The 22,572-nt window shown below is 28.7% G+C and overlaps 1 protein-coding gene across 1 annotated transcript in view; it reads left to right on the forward strand.

Moving 5' to 3' along the window:
- The window catches only part of LOC105845573 (transmembrane protein 180), a 95,997-nt gene extending 94,563 nt beyond the window's left edge, over nt 1-1,434 (forward strand). The window contains exon 17 of the mRNA XM_065807738.1: nt 1,101-1,434. Within this exon, the coding sequence (XP_065663810.1) occupies nt 1,101-1,243 (143 nt within the window). The 3' untranslated portion in view covers nt 1,244-1,434. The remainder of the gene's footprint in view (nt 1-1,100) is intronic.
- Nucleotides 1,435-22,572: the final 21,138 nt, after the last annotated feature.

Consider the following 22,572-nt stretch of genomic DNA (forward strand, 5'->3'; position numbering starts at 1 on the left):
GAGCAAAAATTCTTAAATACACATGCACACACACACACACACACACACACACACACACACACACACACACACACACACACACACACACACACACACACACACACACACGCGCGCGCGCGCACGCACGCACGCATCCATTCCCAACAACAATAATAACCCTCCAACTGCTATAAAACATGAATATAGAAAATATGTGTATATATTTTTCTACAGGAACATTTGTATTAAAATTTGCAAGATTAAATAACTTACAAATATAAACATGAGCTAAATAAATGAGTTACAAGAATTAAATCTTTAAAAAAATATAAAAAGAATAATGACAACCTCCATCTCGTCAATGACAACCATCTCGGCAATGCACTAATCTAATAATCATCTTCCCAATCAATGCTAATTAATAAGTGTTTGTATCTCCCATTCTTTACCTCTCTTTCTTTTCCTCATCTAATAACTCTAACCACTGTGCTCTCTCCTAATTATTGCCCCCCTCCCCTTTTCCTTTTTTACAATTTGAAACTCTTTTTTTTTTTTTGCACTCTTAATTTTAGTTATTAATGTTTTACATCTTATTATTTTTGTTTCACACGTGCAATTTTTTTAGCAAACCGAATTTGTCTCACAAAAACTGTCTAACTATTGAATTGTTTCTATTAATATTCATGTCACTTTACATAAATAAAATATGTTATTTATTTGTTGCTGATTTTATTTTAAAAGTTTGAAGGAAAAAAATATTTATTTAACCATTAATTTAACTCTTTAATGTCAAAAAGTGTTAACAACAACATTAAATTATATATTAGTAAAATTATTAATTTACTAACAAAATTTTTATAAACCAATGAAAGTGCATAGGCTACTATAGTATCATTTTGTAAGGGTCGTTGTTTTTAACTCATGTTGTTTTTAACTCATTGCTTATTGTTTAAAGATAAATGAAAGGTTTAATGAATTAAAAAAAAATCTATATATCCACCTTTTAGAAAAAGTGCGTTTTTTAGTTGTTGTGTAACACTAAACCCTCAAATAGTAGTTTATCCTCTTTGTAAATATGCTACATGTAACGATTGTTAAGTTCCTTAATTTTTTTTTTTCAGTTGAGAAGTCATTGTCCGAAGCAATTTTCTATATAATGGTGTTTGTTCCAATTATAATTGGTGTTTTGCAATTTTTGCTTTGGAATATATATTCCCTTCGAAATACTAACAAAGATGAAAATGAACTTAAATTTAAGTTTTAATTTTATGTTTTACTTATGTAAATATAATTGTCATCTTACTATTTAGTATTTATCGCATTCTTTTATTTGTTTGAACTGTTTTTTAAAGGAATTTTTAATATCTGATATATAACATTTTTGTTGTTGTTGATCAAAACAGTGTTTAAAAATAGATAAATAATAAATCCTTAAAAATATCTTAGTTAATACAAGTAATATATTTATTTATATACTTTATTTGTATCTTACGTCTAATGTATAACGTTTTTTTTTATTTGTTTTTGCTTTTTTTCTATTATTTTTTAATCCAAGTTCCTAAAACTGATTAAGTCACCAACCTAGGTTAGTGATTTAACTACACCTTTCCAAAATGTAATCGAGAACACGAAAGTTGTAATGAAGAAACGTTAGGTTTAATTGAGGACACGAAAGTTGTAATTAAGAATTGCAAGACTTAATTGAAAACACGAAATTTGTAATTAAGAAACGTAAAATGTAGTTAAAAACACGAGAGTTGTAAATAAGAAAGCGTAAGATGTAATTGAGAACATGATAGTTAATGGTAAGAATAGTTTATATTAAAGATACTCACATCAAAGTTCATTGTATTTTTGATTTTGTAGCTTAATTTACTATTTAATTTTAGCCTTAGTTGGATCTGCCTCTAGCTAAGCTGGCTAATTAGGTGGATTTTCAATAAATAATAAAATATTAAAAAAGCATTTTACAGTGTGGCGGTAACTGGAAAAATCTAAGCAGGTGTTTGGACGTATTCAGATAAATGATAAATGAAATATAAATAATTTATTTCCAAAAAAAATATAAAGTTTAGTTAAATTTCAACAATGTCATTAGAAATGATTGCAATATTCAGTTAAACACCAACTTGGACGTCTTTCATATTTTAAAAACGCTAAGTAATGCGTAGTCGTATGTTGTACAGCATGTGCACAATCATCTCCCATTATTGAATTTTTTCGCAGTAACTACCTAAATATTGCATTCGTTGTTCTAGGCGACAGATATCCAAGGGGCGCCAAATAAAAAAAAGGCACCAAAAAAAAAAGGTCATTTATCTATAATATAGGGAAATTTGAATAAATGAGGGCGACAATCAGGGTTGCTGTCCCAGGCAACGTGACGGCTCTCAGAGGCCCTGCTAATACAGGTAAAATACGAATCAAATTTTAAACGTTACTATTAATTTAGGGCCAGATTGTTTCCATCGGGTTTAATATAAAACTGTATGATTTCGTAACAACTGAATTGGTGAATTTTTGAACACTCTTTCTAACACTCGTGACAATGCTCCTTGTCACGAGTGTGACAAGGAGCATTGTCTTTTACGACGACCAAGTCCTCTAAACGATTTCTGGATGGAGCCCACTGGTGAAACATTGCCAATATAGCTGCAATCAAATGTATGTTTAAACTTTTCAAAGCAAGTATTGTTCTTTTTCTTTATCTAGCGCGTTCTTTCGTTTTTCTGCAAAAAAAGTTAGAATTTGTTGCTTCGAACAAGACTATCTGACGATCATTTGATCTTCGATCAATATTACGATTTCTTAATTACGTGTTATGTTTTTCAAAAACATAGGGAAAACTGGGGTAAAATAGTTTTTGCAAATACACCTTTTTCAGAGCCTCAAAAACTATTGTATCGGGTCGACACAAAAAAATCCGGTCAATTTTAAATTGAGATTTCTCTAAAACCATAAATGTTTTTTATTTCTATTTTTTTTACGTTAAATGTGCTTACATCAAATAGGGTTTCTACTTAATTTTAAGGGGCTTGATGGGCTGTTTGGCAAGAGAGCGAATTTTATAGCGACTTAATGCTATCATTTCGCAGATTTTTTCTTTTTTTACCTTAATGGTGGCATTAATCCACTTTTTTTGGATTAATGCCACCATTAAGGTAAAAAAACAAAAAATCTGGAAATTAAGGTAAAATTACAAAAAAATCAAAAGTCCTTTTGATTTTTTTGTGACTCCACCTGCCTTACGAAAAATTCCTTTAACTATTGTCTAAACATCTTCAATCTTGCGCTCTTCAGGACGATCAGGAGGATTTGCATCTTAAGAAATAATTTTCACATTATTATCTTTGCACTACTGTAGAACTTTTTTAGAATAGTAAAAAGCAGCGAGACCTGGCCAAAGGAGACATCTGTCTTTAAATGTGTTTTTTCATAAATAGCAAAAGTCTTTTTTGAAAGCATTCTTTGATGTAGAGATCGGCAGTCAAGGTATTCTTAGTGACAAAACAAAAGAACTGCATACCATAGCTACATATTGGTTGCCGCACAAGGAATTGGATGCAAATTTTTTTCGTCAAATATATTTAAATTAATCATCCACAGGTTTATCTTTGTTTTCATAGTAAAATTGTTGACCAGGAAGTTGTGAAAAATCCGCCTTGCAATATGTTTTGTAGACTATATTTCGTTTGACTTTTTTTCCCCATGAACTTTGGGAAGTCAGTCGAGAAAACTTTGGTTTTAGCGCTAATGAATTTTATAATCAACCGGAACATGCGGCATTACTTTGCCGCATGTTTCGGTAGATTGTAAAATTCATGTTTCTGCCACAATTGCCAACACGGTTGCCGCGTAATTTTTCACCAGTCTGCATCTTCTTCTTTATTCTCAATACCGATTTCTGACTTATTCCAACATTTTTAGCAATCTCCTTTTGCGTGAGTGATGTCTCTCGTAGATAAACTTCAACTCTGGCCAATTTTGTCGGTGACAAGTAAGCAGCTTTTCTCATCTATTAAAAGGATATAAAATGCTTTATTAATTAAACATGTTTCTTCATTTTTAATGTAGAAAATAAAAATAAATAAAAGATTGACCTTAATGTAATGTCAAGGAACTCTTATTAATGTACATTTTCCTTTAATTTCTGCTCATAAACATCAAACAAATAAGAAAATACTGACCTCTAACAGATAGCAGGTGACCAAACTTTAATATTCAATTTACAGTTAAAATTTTCAATAAAATGAACCTTGAGTATGTAATGTATTTTTATTTTCCTGCCACGACGCCACGACGCCACGACGATTTATATGCTTTAAAAATATGAAAATTGTAAATATTTTTAACGGCAAATTAAAACAACAACAACAAAAGTAATATGCATTTTTTTTATTGATAAAATTTAAAACAATTTTTTTTTTTTACTTGAACTAAATAACAATATAATTAAATAAATAATAATTAAATAAATAACGAGACACTTGAAGCTATTGCGATCCATCTTAATTTGCTTTCATTATATAAACTTTTAAAAGTACTCAACGTCAGATGCATTATGACACAGTGCCTAGTTTTATGACAATGTAAAAGAAAGAATTTGCACTAAGCTTTTGACTTCTTTTGCGACATTTTGTCTAAACCATTATTAAATTAAATTTAAATAGGCCTTAAAAGAGAAAGGAGTTCAGTGATTATTGCAGTTTAAGCAACCAAATATACTTTTAAAGGTACAATTTAAAGCTACAATTAAAAAAAAAATTATTTTTACTTCATAGGCAACTTAACTTCAAGCTGACTTTTCTTAACATTATTTTTAAACATAAAGTTTAATTCATCATGGTTACTCACTACTAGGTGTAAAAATGCCTGCAATTTGTATTCTTTTGGTGCTTGACATGCACATTAATATGAACTTCATAAGTTCAATGCATGTTAGCAAAAATTCATGTCAACCTATATGGTAACAGGTCGTGTAAACAAACAAAATGTGCGTTAAAGTCTAAAATGTAAGTTATAAAATATAGCTTTAATATTTTGTAAAATTTAACAAGTTATAAGATATAGCTTTGTTATATTAAATAACCATTTTAAATAAGTTTCTTTGAACGTCTATACGCTAATTTTTACACAATTAAATTTTTATAAGTTTGAGGTAAAAGATAAATTATTTATATAAAGAGAAAATAATAATAATTCTTAAAAGTCTTGAGGAACACCACATGATACATTATAATTTGTACAAAGAGAAAGAGACACATCTTTGTAATAATGTGACATTCTTAGCTGTGAGAATAGTTTATAGTACATTGAAAATGTTTTTTTTTTTTCAATTTGATTAAAAGGGGCATTATGAAAATCCAAAAAAAAAATGGAATCGATAGTAAAATACTAGAATTAAGTGAGGCAAACCGCAGTGAGTGGTAATTTTACTAGAATTAGGTTATATAGTTTCATGAGAGGACAGTAGAATCCGAACAAAAAAAGCGGAAACGCTTTTACTGATTAAAATACTATTTTAAGAATGCTTTAGAAATAATTTATATTCATTGTTTATTTCACTTGATTGCTTCACTTGATTGCAGTATGAGATCAGTCAATGTTATATTTTTAAAAGGTCTTGAAATTATTGTAAGGATTTTTCAATGATTTTCCGTTTGTATATAGTAGCTTCAGAAGAAATATTATTAACTTTAATATTGTTAAGTGTTCTGAGCTCAGTACTTTTCAATGTTTTATATAAACAAGACAGCTCAGTAAAATTTTAACATGTACATAGCTTACTTTTTTTACAACTTAATAATATAATGAAATCAGACAACTGACAAACCTAATGAACCATACCATTTTTCCAAGACATTTTTTCAAAAATACTCAATTTAAATATTATAATTGGATTTTAAAAATTAATTAACGTACACACTAGAATATCTTTAAAAATGTCATTACTAATTCAGTTATCTTTATGCACGACGGTCGCCATTTTATTTATAGAGATATTAACTTGTGTGTTTCTTAACAAGTGAATTCTTAACATGCTCATATTCTGAAATCCATTTGTTTTCCACAAGCCTATCTTTATTTGGAATATTTGAATATGCAAACCCTTTTGTAAACTTTGCATCTGCATCGCATAAAGTTGAAAGATCAATTGTTTTCACCAGTCATTGTTGCTGGGATCAAAAAATCACCTTTTTTGGTTAAACAGTTTCGACATTAACACATAGGAGTCGGAACAGTGTTGATCAAAATTTCTGGATCACCACTCGGATTTTTAAGCAAATCTGTACACATAGGCTTTTCGACGACATGATTCATGTATGTCAAGTAGTCACATGCATTTTTAATAATTATAAATTTATAATATCTAATAAGATATAGGGCTTTATACTCAGTAAGGAGTTTATGTAGCTGATTACTAGACGAACCTTTCATCGAAATTGAAAGTTTGCTTGTTGCATCTTTAGCAATCGTTGCTCTTACATATTTAGATAAGCTTTCCATAATTGTCACTTCTTGCGTTGCTACTTTTAATACAATGAAATCAATGCTGAAGCAGCCACCTTAGTGTTGGGGGCATAATCCCCCAAATTTTTGGTATTCTACTGTAAATATTGTAAAGGTATTCTACTTGTTTAATAAGCACTGCTTGTTTTGCCACCTCACTTGAAACCTCTTTTATGTTAACTGCCGATGCTTCACTTCCAGTCAACCATTTTATTAAGGGCTCCCACAATACGTAGAGCAAGAACGGCAACTTTTGATACCATATCACTTGCTGAAACATGTAATGCAAATTTGATTATAGATCTTAATTGATTTGAAAGTTTTAGGGGCTCACTTTTGCATCGAGATTTTAAGTCAAACCAAATTTTAATTGCATTTTCCTTATCTGATTTTGAAGTCTGCTCATCAAATTGAGCAAGTTTGCCGAAGTATTCTTCTAACTCGATTGAGAAAGTTTGACCTATTTTATCAATACCATTTTTAATTTTTTTAAAGTTTCCTCTGAGAAACGTGTAGCTAAGAAGTCCAAAGTGGTTAATGTCAATGTACAAAATAATGTTATTTTTCGTTCCTGATTTAGCGAAATGTTTAATGTCGTTCATAAAAGCTCGAACTTTACAAAACTCTGAATAAACTGGGTTCGGAATACTGTAATTCCAATTTCGACACTCTGCGTTGAGTTCACTAATTGCTACTTCCACTGATTGTTAAACTTCAACAATTGAGCCGACAACTTTTACTTTTTTTACAATATCCATTAGTTTAAACAGTGAACATCGAGCTCACTGAACACTTGCAAAGTGTGTTGAGCATGATTTAAAAACTCTTAACTGGCATTGTGCCAACAAACTCTCTTGTCCGTTACAAATAGCTGATGTCAAAAAAAGAAGAGCTGATTACTGCCCAACATTTATTTGGTAGTCGTAAACAGGTATAGGGACAGGTATTTTGAATTCTACCCCATATAGATGGTTACAAATTACCTGTGCTGCCTAAAAATTCTATCCATCAGCGCACACTGGAGTGTCATCAAAAAAGACTATTCCCTCGTTTTTACTATTTCCAGAGTAAGTTTTTACTATTTCCAAAGTGTTTACTATTTCCAAAGTATTTAGTTAAAAGGTTTTAAATTCAATAAATTTGGTGCCAAGCAAGTAACCGCTGCCCCTTTTGTTGGAATTATGGTATGTTTTATGGTTGCAATTTTAAGACTTAATTCTCCAACGGTACAAGTAACGTCATTCATAAAAAAGTTTTTCGAAACTTACTCATTTCCCCATCCTATTGCAAGTGTACCAGATGGAAAATTCAGGCTTCTGCGCAGACCTTGTGCGTTTTGGTTTGTCCAGTAATTATCGCAAATTAGTCGATTAAATATTTCTACAGTTCCGTAATATTTGGTATCTAGAAGCACAGTAGAATAATATTATATACGCACACATAAAAAGGGTATGATTTGTACGTTAGGGTAAGATATATGATATACCCTTAGATATGTATAATTTTCTATCCTTCAAGGTAGAAAATTGTTATATGACATGTTATTGTTATTAATACAATTTTCTACTACCTAAGGTATAAAATTAGACCTGCCTAAGGGTATATCACATATCCTACCCTAAGGTAAAAATTTCTAGCTTTCTTTATAGTGTGTAGATACTAAAAAAAAGTTGTAAACATAGTTCAAAAAAAAAAAAAACGGAGAAAAAAAACAATATAGACATTGTTTTACCGTAAAATTTTTTTTTTTTTGTCGGATTATTTAACATTAAAAGTTTCAAAAATTTCATTTAAATAATCTGTTTAATCTAATTTAGAAACCAATGTTTTACATATTTTTTATATAAGGAAACTAACATTATTTAAAAGTAAAACTATTTTAAGAAATAAACGTTTTTTGTTTTTCAACTGACACACGCACACAGGCACATTTAACTTCTAGACATGAAGTAAACTCCAAACATTTGTATGTTTATATTTATGTCAAATAATAAAGATTTGCAAAAAATTGCGATGATTGGAGACTGGGAACTAAAAACCCCAATACTTCATTCCCCCTCCCCCACCAAAATGTGAGGGGCAACAGTTGATAAAATATTTTTATACTATTGTTTACTAGACATATATTCATCGATAAATTTTATCTCTCTGTGTTCAAAAATTATGACCATATAAAATTGGTAACCCCCTAAAACTGAGGGGGGTATAAACTTTACATGATCATAATTTTTGAACGCTGAGAGATAATACTATGAAACTTAAAATTTATAACTGTTCACATAAAATTTATTACGCAGTAATTAAAATTTTTTGAGAATGTTTGCCTATCCAACAAAATATACTCATATTTAACATTTTTTCTTTTTTTTCTTTTAGTAGAATGGAAGGCCGTGTATTGGTAAAAGATTAGTACATCTGTCCAACAACGTGTGGAGTAGTTCAAGATCATCTGTACACTTTTGTCCAAGATCATCTGTATTATTCTTTTATTCTAATAACATCTGTCCAATATCATCTGAAAATTCAACGACCCCTAACAACATCTTTAGAAAGGTGTAACTAAATCTGGTAATTTTTCTCCAAATCCAATTACATCTGGAAGAATTTTCTCCAGATGTAGTTAAATCTGAAAAAGTTTCTATATGTAACTACATCTAGTTAAAATAATGCATTATTAGTTAATATTTTTTTTCCAGATGTAGTTACATCTGAAAAAATTTCTATATGTAAAACATCTGGTAAAAATAATGCGTTATTAGTTAATTCATCTTTAAAGTAACTTTATCTTAAAATCTACAGATGCAGTTGCACAGATGTTATTACACTTTGATAAATTTAAGAGATGTAACTACATCTGTAATATTCATTTAATTTTTGCATTGATGTTATTATACACCAATGAAATTTTAGATGCTGTTGGATAGATGTTATTAGACACTAATGAAATTTCAGATGTTGTTGGACAGATGTTATTATACCTCATTATATTTACAGATGTTGTTGGATAGATGTTATTAGACATGGCAAATACTGATGGGTAACAACCCTGACCCCGTGTATTTATATAGGCCATTACAAAAAAAAAATGTATATACAGGCTTAAACCGTAATGACGACTTGTTAGTAATAAAAATCTTAAGGTCAAGAAGCAGAGCAAACTTAAAAAAAATAATTTTAAAACTAATGCTAAACTAATGGGCCAAAAACTTTCTTAAAACCAACAAATTTAACAGAATCTTTAACAAAAACACTGTAAGTAACGATCTGAGACGTCCCAAGGTGGGGGTGGGGGTAAAGTGAAGCGTAAGGGGTGTCTAGCCCGCCTACTGAGTTTACTAGTTGGCATATTGAACACTAGAGTCGGCAAAATTGGATCTATTGTTGGCAGTCGGCAAATGTGAGTTAAGAAAGATTTTTTTTTTTTAGTTTTTTTTTTTAGGTCTAGATCTCTGTCGGCAAAAAAGTTTTTTTTTTAATATCGCCGACAAAAAACAAATACTTCACTCCCTTTAAAATCTCTTCGGGACGGCCTTAGAACTGGAAATACTTTAAAAAATTATCAAAAACCACAACAAAAAAATCCTTTCTCTAAAAACCTAAATTTATTACCTAAAATGCCACACGAAAGCGAAACTCTACAAATGTTAAATGTAATTGCATAACTGCTGTAAAAAACCAAGCTGGAATCTGTAGATTGTATTTTGTATCTTGGTTTCCAATCCGGAAGATTAGAAACCAAGATACAAAAATCACAAAATCATAATATAACGTACAGAAATAAATTAAAAAATGTAATGTCCGACAAAATAACAATATAATGTAAAACAAAACAAAAGATTAAAAAAAACATTTATTAAAATAAAATCGATCGTTAATTTTCTAGGAGTGATCTTAGATGGAGTTTTGATATGCAAATCTCATATTAGGTAGGTTATATATTAAGTAGGTATCATATTAGGTAGGTACCCTATATTGAAAGTAAAATTATAAAAACTATATTTATGCAGAAGTTTTTTCCTAATAAAATTTTAAAAATAGTTTTTCAAAGTTTTAGAAAATACGCAACCAAGCTCAACACAACACCAACTTCACGAAAACGTGTGTATACAACACAATGCACTAACAATCAGTCAAGAACAAAAAAGGTATTTTTCTTTATTCTGCATTGATAAACCAAAGACATTAGGCACTGTGACTTAAGTAAAAGGTAATAAAAATAATCGAGGTAAAAAATAAAAACATGAGAGAAACAAAAACATAAGAGTTACATCATAATTTTTTTTTTTTACCTAATTAAAACTTCACGCATTGCAGCATTAACTCCACTCCAACCAACATCTTCAGAAATTTCCGCCCTCTCTTCAAAATTACATCTTGTATTACCGCAGCACTCACTTCTTATTTGATGTGATGGACAGGTTCGTTTGTTTTATAAAAAGGATAAAGCGTTACGTGTTTTCGAGAGCACGTTTGATAATGACTAAAAAATAAAGACAAAAAAAAAAAAAAATTGACAAAAAAAAATTCCAGAAAACAATTTTCAACTCGTTTGTCAAGAAGATAATATAGTATAATATATACAAGATAATACAATATAATATATGCAAGATAATATAATATAATATATACAAGAAAAAACATCGGTATTTAGTCATGATTATTTCGCGTAAACACCCTAACACCTTGTACTTGCGTAAACACCTCACACCTAGTACTTGCGTAAACACCCTAAAACCTAGTACTTACGTAAACACCCTACACCTAGTACTTGCATAAACACCCTAACACCTAGTACTTGCGTAAACACCCTAACACCTAGTAGGATTACTTTCAATGTTATTAAAAGTTACTTCTTACACGAAAAAATCTCAGGCTATCGGATTCTTTTGTTTTTGCATATTTAATAAACTTTTTTTTTATGTATATTTTTACAACTATATAGTTTTTATAACTATATAGTTTTATTACAAATACATTCAGTACTTCATTAAATACATTTCATACTTTTATTTGAAGTAATATTAAGATATAATTGATGTGCAAAGTTATATAATAAAGCAAAATAGTATTAAAATTTTGAATTTGAGAAGACTAGATAAGTTTAAAAAAAAAAACCTTTTGTTTGTAGTCAAGAAAACTCGCAGAAAGTCTTGTTGTCGAGAACCTTTTTTTTTTTTATTTTATTAATTTCACGAGATACTTATAAATATTTTATTCATGACTTATTATATTTTTCATTATACTGTAGAATTCCGTTAAGTCGGACTCTTAAGGGGAATCGATAAATAGTCTGACTTAGCGAATATCCGAGTTATGCGAAGCTCTCGGTATGTATAGAAAGTTCAAAGGGAATCGAAAACCTGTCCGGCTTTGTTAAAGTCCAATTATCCAAGGTCCGAATTAACAGGATTCTCCTGTAGTTATACGTGTTTATAAAAAATAAATTTGTTAACAAAAGTAATGTAACTTAGACAACAAGCTGCGATACAAGCTGAGACAGTGAACAAAGTATTCTGACTAACTTTTTTAAGCAAAATATTCGTAATATTTTAACAATTTTTAAAATTAATTCAAAGTATCCCGGTTTATGGTATATTTTAGCATAGTCATTTATAATAAATTCAGCTAACATGTTAATCAATAGCTTAACAATGCAGTGGCATAGTGGTAAATCTTTAAAAAAGTTCCGGTTATTTTGAGACCCAGGCTAATATAAGTTTAGATCCAGACTAATATAAGTTTAGAGATAAAAAAAATATATGGAGCCTACCAAATAGTCATGGGAAATGGAGCGTGACATTTTTTCAATAAGTAAACTAAAGCAATAGTTTTTAAGTTTTAACAAAATTTCACCTATTTTTTATGCAGAAACCTCGAGATAACTAGAAGATACTAAAAGTTTATTGCATGAGGTTTCTGTATTCTGTATGTTCTGTTTTATCATTTTGAACCTTTTTTGTTAATTTAATACTTTTGTCAAAAATAAAAAAAAAATAAAAAAAATTTGAAGTAAAAGCCATGGTACAGCAGTTTATGAAGTTTATACTATTATGTAGAATAATTCTTACTTAAGTATGATCCTGCCAAACTAATGTTGATAATACTGACGTGAGAACCAAAAACTTTCAACTCATCGTGTGCCAAATTTTTCAAGTTCTACGAATTAGTGTTATATGTATTAAAATCAACTGTTAAATTTTAATTAATTATTTTTAAATTTTATTAAATTTGACCTTTTAAATTCTATATTTTGTTTACTCACCTTTAATTGTTTTTGATTTTATTGTTGATGGTAGAGAATAAAATGCTAAGTAACAACGACTTTAGAATTTATTCTGATTGTTCCTTTGAAAATTGCATAACATCTTGCATTATTGTATCAGACAAACTGATACAAAGGATGCATTCAACTCTCAACCATTAAACACTTTAGATGTTTTGGTGTTAAACTAAAGATTTAATAGATTTTCTTGGTATATTGTTTTTGACGCATGTTGGTCTGCAAATCATTTTATATTTTTTAAGTTTTTTTTTTTTTCAAGTCTTTATTTGATTTACTATTCACTGCAGTACTTTAATGTTAATTAAGGTTTTTGATACACCCACCAAACATTATTTGAATATTACCCAGCAAACATTATTTGAATATTACCCAGCAAACACTGTTTTTGATTTGCAGTGGATCTATATAGGCATTTTGAGCAGTTCATTAGAGTTTTGCTCATTGGTTTCTTAGTGGACTATTAGTGGCAACCGCTATAAATGGCCAGCCACTAACTTTCCGACATAATGATAGTAACTAGTAACGCAATTATTGGCTCGTAGCTAATTTTGAACGGCTGCCAGATAAGCAAAATTTCAGTGAGTCGCTCAAAATGCCCATAAAGTCCACTAAAGTTTCGCTATAGAATGTTTGTTGGGATAATTACTATATTTTATTGAAACTTTATATGTGGGCTCTATGAAAAAATTGCGATGACGTATTGTCATTGTCATTTTTCTTTAACCCCTCGATTTTCTGAGTAGCCTAAAACATTTTCCATCTGATACAATTATTAAATGTTAATTTAACATAAATTTTAATGTGTTTGCTCTGATCATATCAATTAGCGACTATTTCTTAAAGTTATGCATCTCCAAGAAGACATATTGGTTGTTTCATAAAGCAAAGTGGAAGATTTTCTCGCCAATTTCAATATTTGTGAACAGAGCAGGCATATAATTTTGCAACTTAAGATTCTGAAACCAGCGCTCTAATTACTGCGCAACGGCTGTGTTCACACTTTTCTTTAAATTTTCTGTGTTATGACCTAACACTTTAAATTTTAAATAAATACTAAATAAATAAATTTAAATAAATACTAAAAATTTAAATTTTGTGTGTCATAACTTAATACATTATTTGTAAAATTACTTCAAATTTGTTAATTCCATGAAAATTCACGAAAGCTTCAACTAAATTTTAAAGGAGTTTCTTTTTCTGTGCCTGAGAGAACTTCCTCTTAAATATAAAATTAAATATAAAGAGCCAATAGAAAGAGCCAATAGAAAGAGCCAAGTATTTTCAACTCAAACGCTATTAAACTTTAATGATTTTACACTTTTCAGCAAGAGCCTTAGCATTTATGCGTTCTTAAAATAACTAAATTTTAGTGGATTTTTCAGTCAACCGATAATTTAATATTACTTTTGGAATTTTTTAACTTTTTAACTTTTGGAATTGAATTTTTTTACAAAAAAAACTTTACAAGATATATCAAACAGTTTATCATTAAAAAGAAGTTTTGGTTATTATAGTGCTCAAAGAAAACTTAACGGTCTTGTCGTAAAACGCTACGGAAGAGCATATGTTAAGAAAGTTCATGTCGCCTTCTTTACTTATATTTTATCAATTGAACCTCGGACCTATTTAACCAGAAACAAACATTGTAACCACTTTGCCCTAGGTACTTTATGACAGATATATTTTCCAAATATAATAAAAAAATTATGCTGGTATGTATGTTTTAAATACTAATTACAAGAAATATCAAAACTTAAAAGTTTGAACAAAATTTCATTTACCTAAAGGTTACGACGTCCCATGGTTGTCAATATTTTTGTGTAAGACATTTAATGAACGTTCTGCGCTGGGTTCTGCTACAGATCAATTTGACACTGCTTTAAGGATTACAATATGTTGAAAATTAATAAAACTACATTATAGCTGTTTAAAGTAATAGTTTGTGTTTATACTATATATTAAAAGCCTAATTTAAATAAAAACATAACTAACAATATGCGCTATTTTAACTAAAAATAGAATTTTTGTGGAAAGATATCTAAACTACTTAACATTTTTTTATACTTAAATAGCACTGAGCGTAAGCGGCACACTGTAGTAAATTTGTTTTATACTTAAATAGCACTAAGCGCAATCGGAACACTGTTGCTCAGAATGATCAAAAAACGGCAAAAACTCATAAATTTAGACAAAGATCGTGAATGAGCATGTTATATGTTGAAAGAATAGTTTTTTAGGTCAAAGAATTCAACCTTATTATAAAAATAAGGTTTTCATGCGCATTAGATTAACGCGGATAATGCGCGCATACACGTTTATGCGCGTTTTACATTTGACTGCATAATTTATTAAGTAAAAAATAATTTTCAGTAAAAATTAAAGCATATTTAAGTCAAAACAAACTATTTTGTTATAACGCTCTATTGGGTTATTGTATAACAATTGTATTTAAAGGATCGTGATACATACGAAAAAACTGTATTTTAGGAAAAAAAACTATACTTTTCATTAATTTGAAATGCGAATTAAAACAAATCGTGCATTTTTGTGGAGCTAAAAGTTAAGATCAAAATAAAGTTAGCAACACTCTGGGATAATGTGGAACTTCTTTTATAGTTAAATTTAAAAAATAAAGTTAACAAAAAAAAAAAAACTCCAGTTTTACATATCTTGTATCCAGTTTTATATATTCTTGTATTTTGGTTTTATTTACAAATAAAAATATTTATTGTATGATATCATGAAATTTATCATAAAGTAGAAATAAAGGATTTCCAAACAACTCTAGTTTTAGAAAATGCATTTTTTTTTTTTTTTTTATAATGTAAACAAAAGTGTCAAATTTACAGAATTTTACATTTTCTATCATTATGCACACTTAAAGCCTTACTGAATCCTTAATTCGATGAAATTACTTTCCGATTACCCTTTTAATAATAAGTATCACAAATATATATGCTTGAGAAAAAAAAGTTAAAAAAAAAGCAATTTTTAATTAAAATTGGGAGTTTTTATCTCTTTTACTGAATCTCTGAGGCATAGTGCGGCATCTGATTTTAATCAAATTAAAACCTTATGAATTATTTTATAAAAAAGATATCAATATATTGATGAAATTAATTTTAAAAATTAGTTGTCATAAAACTATTAAAAACCATATAAAATTGAGCAGCCGTGGTGTAGAAGTTAGATCGTTTGCTTCAAAATCAAAGTTCGGAGATTCTATGTTTGTTCCTGCTCCATATATCGGTTAATTAATTGCATTCTAGTTAATTAATTGCATTTCTACGATCTTTTGTATAAATAGCATCAAAATTACTTTGTAACTTATTGCGAGATAAAAATATGTTTACTTAATTTTAAAAACGTCATCAGATCGATGAACATCATACAATTAATGATTCATTTGCTATTATAAAATAAACTTTATAATATATAAAATAAACTTTATAATATATAAAACACTAAAACTTAAAAAATAATCTTAGTTTTCAGATAACAAGTATCGAAGTTTAAGGAGGTTACAACTTTTATATTTTTATATTTCTATGTTTTTTTTTATATTTTATGTTTTATTGTTTAATTGAAATGTATTTTGTTTGATATATATGTATATAACTTTTGAACGCCAAGAGATTATTGTATAAAATTTGAAATTTATCAATGAATAAAAAAATAGCAATAAAAAAAGCTGGGTTAAGTTTTCATCAAGAAGTGTTGATTGTGATGAATAAGATGAAAATAAAAAAATGAATAGAGTTAGAATAAACCTCTGTTGCTGTTATGTAGCACAAAATCAAATCAATTGATTAAAATCTTCCCTAAAGTTGAAAATCATTATCCTATTCTTGGGGATGAAGGAGAGGAGAGTGGGGTTTTAAAAAAGTAAAATGCTCTAGCAACAATTTCAGTTTGTAATTAGACATAAGTTTACATATTATTAAATATTTTAGTAAATATTTATATGAAAGATATTTAGTGCTAGTGATATTTAGTGCTCCTGAATTAGTTTGTCTTTATAGTATACAAGTCTTGAGTCATGGTTTTGACGTATGTATAATGGTTTAACTTTGATTTGTTAGTATTTCCTCATGCTTTATTGACACACATACGGTAGCTGTTTATAAAAAAAGTACATAAGCTTTAGGTTACTTTGTGTCAACAATGGCTTTGCTTTGTAGAGTAGGCCTATATTCTTTGATATTTATATGTTTTTATAATTGATGAGGGTTTTCTAAGAGACTTTTCAATCAACACCCCTAAAAGTTTAGTATTCTGAGCTCTTTTGATAGTTATGTTTTCTTTATTAATTGTTGATATAATTCGGGGCATTTTTTTTTTGTTGAGCGGAGGAAAACAGTATGTATTTATTTGGTTTTCTATATTTAGTAATATTTTATTGTTTAAAACTATATCTTAACTTTTTTCGTTCATTATTTTTTCTTTTGAAGAGATATTGAGCTAAAAAAGACTTATAAAAAACCATATTGGCGTTTGTTTATTATTTTATTAGTATTTAAATACTTATATACTATATTATAGACTATTCTTTTGAGAAGATTTGAAAATAGAGATTTCAAATAGACCTATAGTTGTGATGGAGTATGTTTCTCCTGATGTGTTCAAGAGATGACATCAATACCTGAAGACTTTAATTTTTGATCAATTTTCTGTTTTTAAATTCATTAACAAGAGATTGTTAAGTAACTTTGAAATGAATTTTTTTGACATTGACATCTAAATGCAAAATAAGCACCAATTTTGGGAAAATATTCAAACCCATTAGAGATATGACTCTTTTCTCTCAAATCTTTTTCATTCAAGAAAGCACTTTATTAGAATTAACTATTTCCATTATTTTCTTCATAATATCCTTTTTTTCAAAAAATCTCGGATTTTTGTATTTGGTATGAATAATTATTTAATATAATAATTGTATTTGGTTTGAATAATTTAGATTTGTATAGCACCCTCTAACCCCCACCCCTTCACTCCCTCAGTTTATGCAAACGTACCATAGACTCCATTGGTCTGAAAACTGAACCTTATGAAATATGTATATTTAAATATACTTAAAAAATCATTATTACTGAAAACAAGTTATTTACTATTCGTTAAAAAACTCGTAAATTCTTTAATGTTTTTGCAACCTATTTTATAGCAATTTTACTTTTGAAATATTTCCTGATTGACAGTACTGAATGATTTCGATAAGTCAATTTTCGATTTTATTTCGATAACAATAAGTTCCAAGATAAATCTGATAAGTACAATATCCTAAGTATTTTGTGTTTATTTAGTTATTTTGTTTCGTTTTAATATTTATTGCATTCCAATTTTTGAAAATACAATTATTTTAAGGTTTATCAACTTCCATAATTTTCAAACAAGTTTTACTTGTCAAGTTTTATAAAAAATAACAAATCTTATTAAGATTTGTCATTTTTTATGATAAGATTACCTTATCAATCCAGATAACTATCCTAAAATATCGTAGTATTTTACCTTTTTTTAACTATGTTACAGAATATCTAATAATACTTGTATTTTCAAGTAAAATAGACAGCCATTTATACCAGTTTGGGTTAAAACATATTATTTCTTCATGTAGAATTGATTATTGAGAAAAACTATAAAGCATTAACTGTATATATATATATATATATATATATATATATATATATATATATATATATATATATATATATATATATATATATATATATATATATATATATATATATATATATATTCTAATAATACACCAATGTATACTTGCAGTTTAGATGTCAACAAAGCTTTTAGTACATGCTATTCGGATTTGTTATTTAATAAAAAAATTTTCAGAAAATATTCTGCTTTATATAATATATATTATTAATTTAAAGAATATTATGGATCACCATAAATCACACAAAAAGTATCCTGACTATTTGGTAACATTTTCGATGAGCTGGCTTATTAGCAGTATATGCCATATGTATTAGCAGCTTATCTAATTCGAAGTTCCTTTTTACTCACAGCTAAAACTGAATTTTATCCCATTTTGGATAATTTATCTTTCTTACATACTTTCTTACCATCTTTGCTTATATTAAACACTTTTAATATAATGAGTAGAAAACTTTATTAAAATAAACAGGTGATTAACAAACTCTATTTAAATAAACGGATAATTTGACGTCTGGAGAAAGTTTGACTACTAACAGCCAGTGACGGATCCAGGATTTTTTAGTGTTTGAGATAGCTAAATTCCAATCATGGAGCTAACTTTAAACAGTTGTAAGTTTATACTTATGTCAAATAATGAGGCGGTGCAAAAAGTTGCGATGATTGGAGGCTGGGAGCGAAAAAGCTCTTCAACTTCATCCCCCCCCCCCAACCGTGAAGGGCAACAAGTTGAAAAAGTATTTTTTGTACTATTCTCAACTAGACTTATATTCATTAGATAAATTAGTATTTTAAATAGTTCATTTAAAATTAGTAACAGCCACAAATTGAGGGGGTTTAAACTTTATATAGTCATAATTTTTGAACACTGAGAGATAATACTATGAAACTTTAAATTTATCGATGAATATAAGTCTAGTTGAGAACAGTACAAAAAATATTTTATCAACTTGTTGCTCTCAAACACCAAAAAATCCTGAATCCGTCACTGCTTACAGCATTATCCAAGTTACCGATATGATAAATTATAAAATAAAAACCATGACTTTCGTGAATTGAACAGTCATACAAAAAAAAAAAAAAAAAAAAAAAAAATTCACTTCCTCACTACTCGGTGACAAGACTATACTAATTATATAGTCACTAAATAAGCAAGTTTATACTGAAAAAAATATCACGTCAAATACTTAAATGTCATACTAAAATGTTTGAATTTTACGTCAGCTTCAAACATTTACAAAGAAATGCTAAATGCTAGACAGTACGCCCACCAATGCCGGATTAAGGGTCTTGGGGGCCGGGTACCAAAAAATATTTGGGACTTCATTTCTAAAAAAATGTATTTAAAAATGAATGCAAAAAACATAAGATTACTTTTTTGTTTACAGAGAAACTTTTCTTGCTTTTACATTTGCAAAACCAATTACGATATCTTGAAAATTTATATTTTTTAACAGTGTTCTTTCAATTGTCATTAAACAAAGAGCATTTAAACGATCATTTAACATTGAAGAACGGAGATCATTTTTAACTATTGCCATTTTTGAAAATGCTCTTTCTGCACTACAATTTGTTATGAGAAGGGTAATAAAAATCCGATATACGATGTCAATATTGGAAAAAACTGATTCTAACTTATTCCTACGAATTGCTTGTAAACATTCAATTGCTAATTATTCTTCTTATTTGCCATGAACTGGGAAAATTGAATTATTTCATCAGGGAATTGTTTAGTCTGAAGGATAAATAGTAAATAAGGCTTTGGCAATAGCAACAATGACAGGAACGGTCATGGTCTTAAAACTAGCTAGAAAACCAAATTTTCTCTCTGCAGACTCAAAAAGCAAAAAGCAAGCAAAAAGCCTTTCTTTCAAGCACATTTTCAACTTGTCTATGATTGGGGGAAAAAATTTATTTTAAATTCGTCACTGCCACTAAAAACTATTTCATTCTCGCTATTTTCACTAAACCCTAATTTGTGCGTCTTCTTTCTTGAATTTTCATGCTTGTACTGATTAGGAATAATGTTTGAGAACCTTCTAGCACTTTCTTGAATGTCGAGAAAATTTTCACAAACTGATGTAACATATTCCAAAAGAGATTTAATCAATCGAACACAAAAAGCCAAATCTGCAGTTTTATCCTGAAGTTTCATACTAGTAGCATCAAATTGTAACATTATTCTTACCAAAACTCCGTCATAAAAGCAACGTCCAAAGTTTTTATTTTTTTTGAAAGTGCAGTGGCTTTGTTTTGTGTCTGACGTTTTTCATCTTTATCCAGAATAGTAGATTCTAATGTCTCAAGAATATGATAGTAATTTGAATGTAAAAGTTATGTAGAAATGGATCTTGCTGACTACCTTGTCCCACTCAGACATCAATGGTACTTTTTCTGTCTTTTCCAGCACCACTTACAAGACTAAAACAAAATATCTGCCATCTATGAGTTGAAGAAACACAGAAATTATGCAGACATTGGAGAAACTTAAAGAAAAAAACAGCTGTCAACAGCATTTACGCCAACTAAATTTAGAGAATGTCCTGCACAAGGAATAAATTCAATGTTTGGGTTCTCATTTTTCAGTTGTGCTTGCAAGTCAATTGAGTCAACAATCAGTGAAAAGAATTTAACACTGGCAATTTCGTTACCAATGGAAGCCAGAACTTTTTTTTGCCAATAAGAAGACAATTTCCTTATAACTTGTTGATAAAACGTATGAAACAATTCCTCTGCCCTGATTTCCTCGGTTTTCCAAGTGTTTAGCAAGAAATGGGTCAAATTTTGCAAAGAACTCGAAGACCCCGAGAAAATTTTTATTACTGAAGTCACCTTCAGGACCTTCACCGAACTAGACCTCGACTGCACAAAAACTTCAAGCATTCAACAACTTTTGCTACAACTTCCCTCTAGTAATGCTTTTCATCTTCCAACTGCTGTTTTAAATGAATATCAATTTCTCCTTTATTATGAATTTTCCAAAATAGCACTGGATTGCATTAAAATACTGCTTGCTTTGTTCGTGTTCATATATAGGACGCAGTCCATGTGTCCGGTCGTTGAACCCAGTTCTGAAATTATTGTCTGAATCTTGAAAAAGCAAGCCGATGAAACAAAATATTTTTCCTGTCGATGGTGAATAAATAAGCCTGTCTCTATTTCGAACTTGTCCATTTTTCGAACTTGTCCATTTTTCGAACTTGTCCATTTTTCGAACTTGTCCATTTTTCGAACTTGTCCATTTTTCAACTTAAAAGAAAAATAGATAAGAGAGCAGCACCTTAATTTGTAACTTTTTGGGATTTTTCAAAATTTTTGCCTTCAACATTTTGATCAGGAATTTCTTTTATAAAAATCCAGTAGCGTTGTGCTTCTTTCAAATCTTTCCACAATGCTGTGTCAAATTGACATATTGACAAGCCGGACTAAAATAAAAAACAACGATGCAGCTTAAGTATACAATTAAAAATAATAATACATTTAACAATATTACTCATAACAATAATAATAATAATAATAATAATAATAATAATAATAATAATAATAATAATAATAATAATAATAATAATAATAATAATAATAATAACAATAATAATAATAATAACAGGAGTAGAAATAATTTATTCCTTCCTCTAAATTCCACAGTATTCTTACATTGCCATATGACACATTTTCTTGCTGCGCTGTTGAATCGGATAACACCGATACATTGTTCATTGAAGAATTATTTGTTACGTCTGCAACTATGGAGTTTTTGCAGTTGGGTTGGATTCAATTGACACACATTGATTCTCATGCTTTATTAGGAGATCGAAAAAAAGTAATCAATTTTGGGATTTTTTTCAATGTTGCTTGCTGTCTGTCAATTTTTTTTTTACAGTTTGGGTTTTAAATTTCCGCTTAGATATTTTCTGCCCATTATTGTCTGATTATTGCAAAAGTAATATTGTAATCTTAATTTATAATTCATTAGTGGTTAAATGAAAAAAGTAAAAAAACTAATATTTCAAAAAATATATAAAATATTTCAATAAATATTTACCAATAAGTATAAGTAATTAAAAAAACAAACAACTATTAATTTAAGTGATGTTATTGGTTCTCAAATAAAAAAAACAATCAAATCAAAA

This window comes from Hydra vulgaris, chromosome 10, assembly GCF_038396675.1.
Source record: "Hydra vulgaris chromosome 10, alternate assembly HydraT2T_AEP".
Taxonomy (NCBI): domain Eukaryota; kingdom Metazoa; phylum Cnidaria; class Hydrozoa; order Anthoathecata; family Hydridae; genus Hydra; species Hydra vulgaris.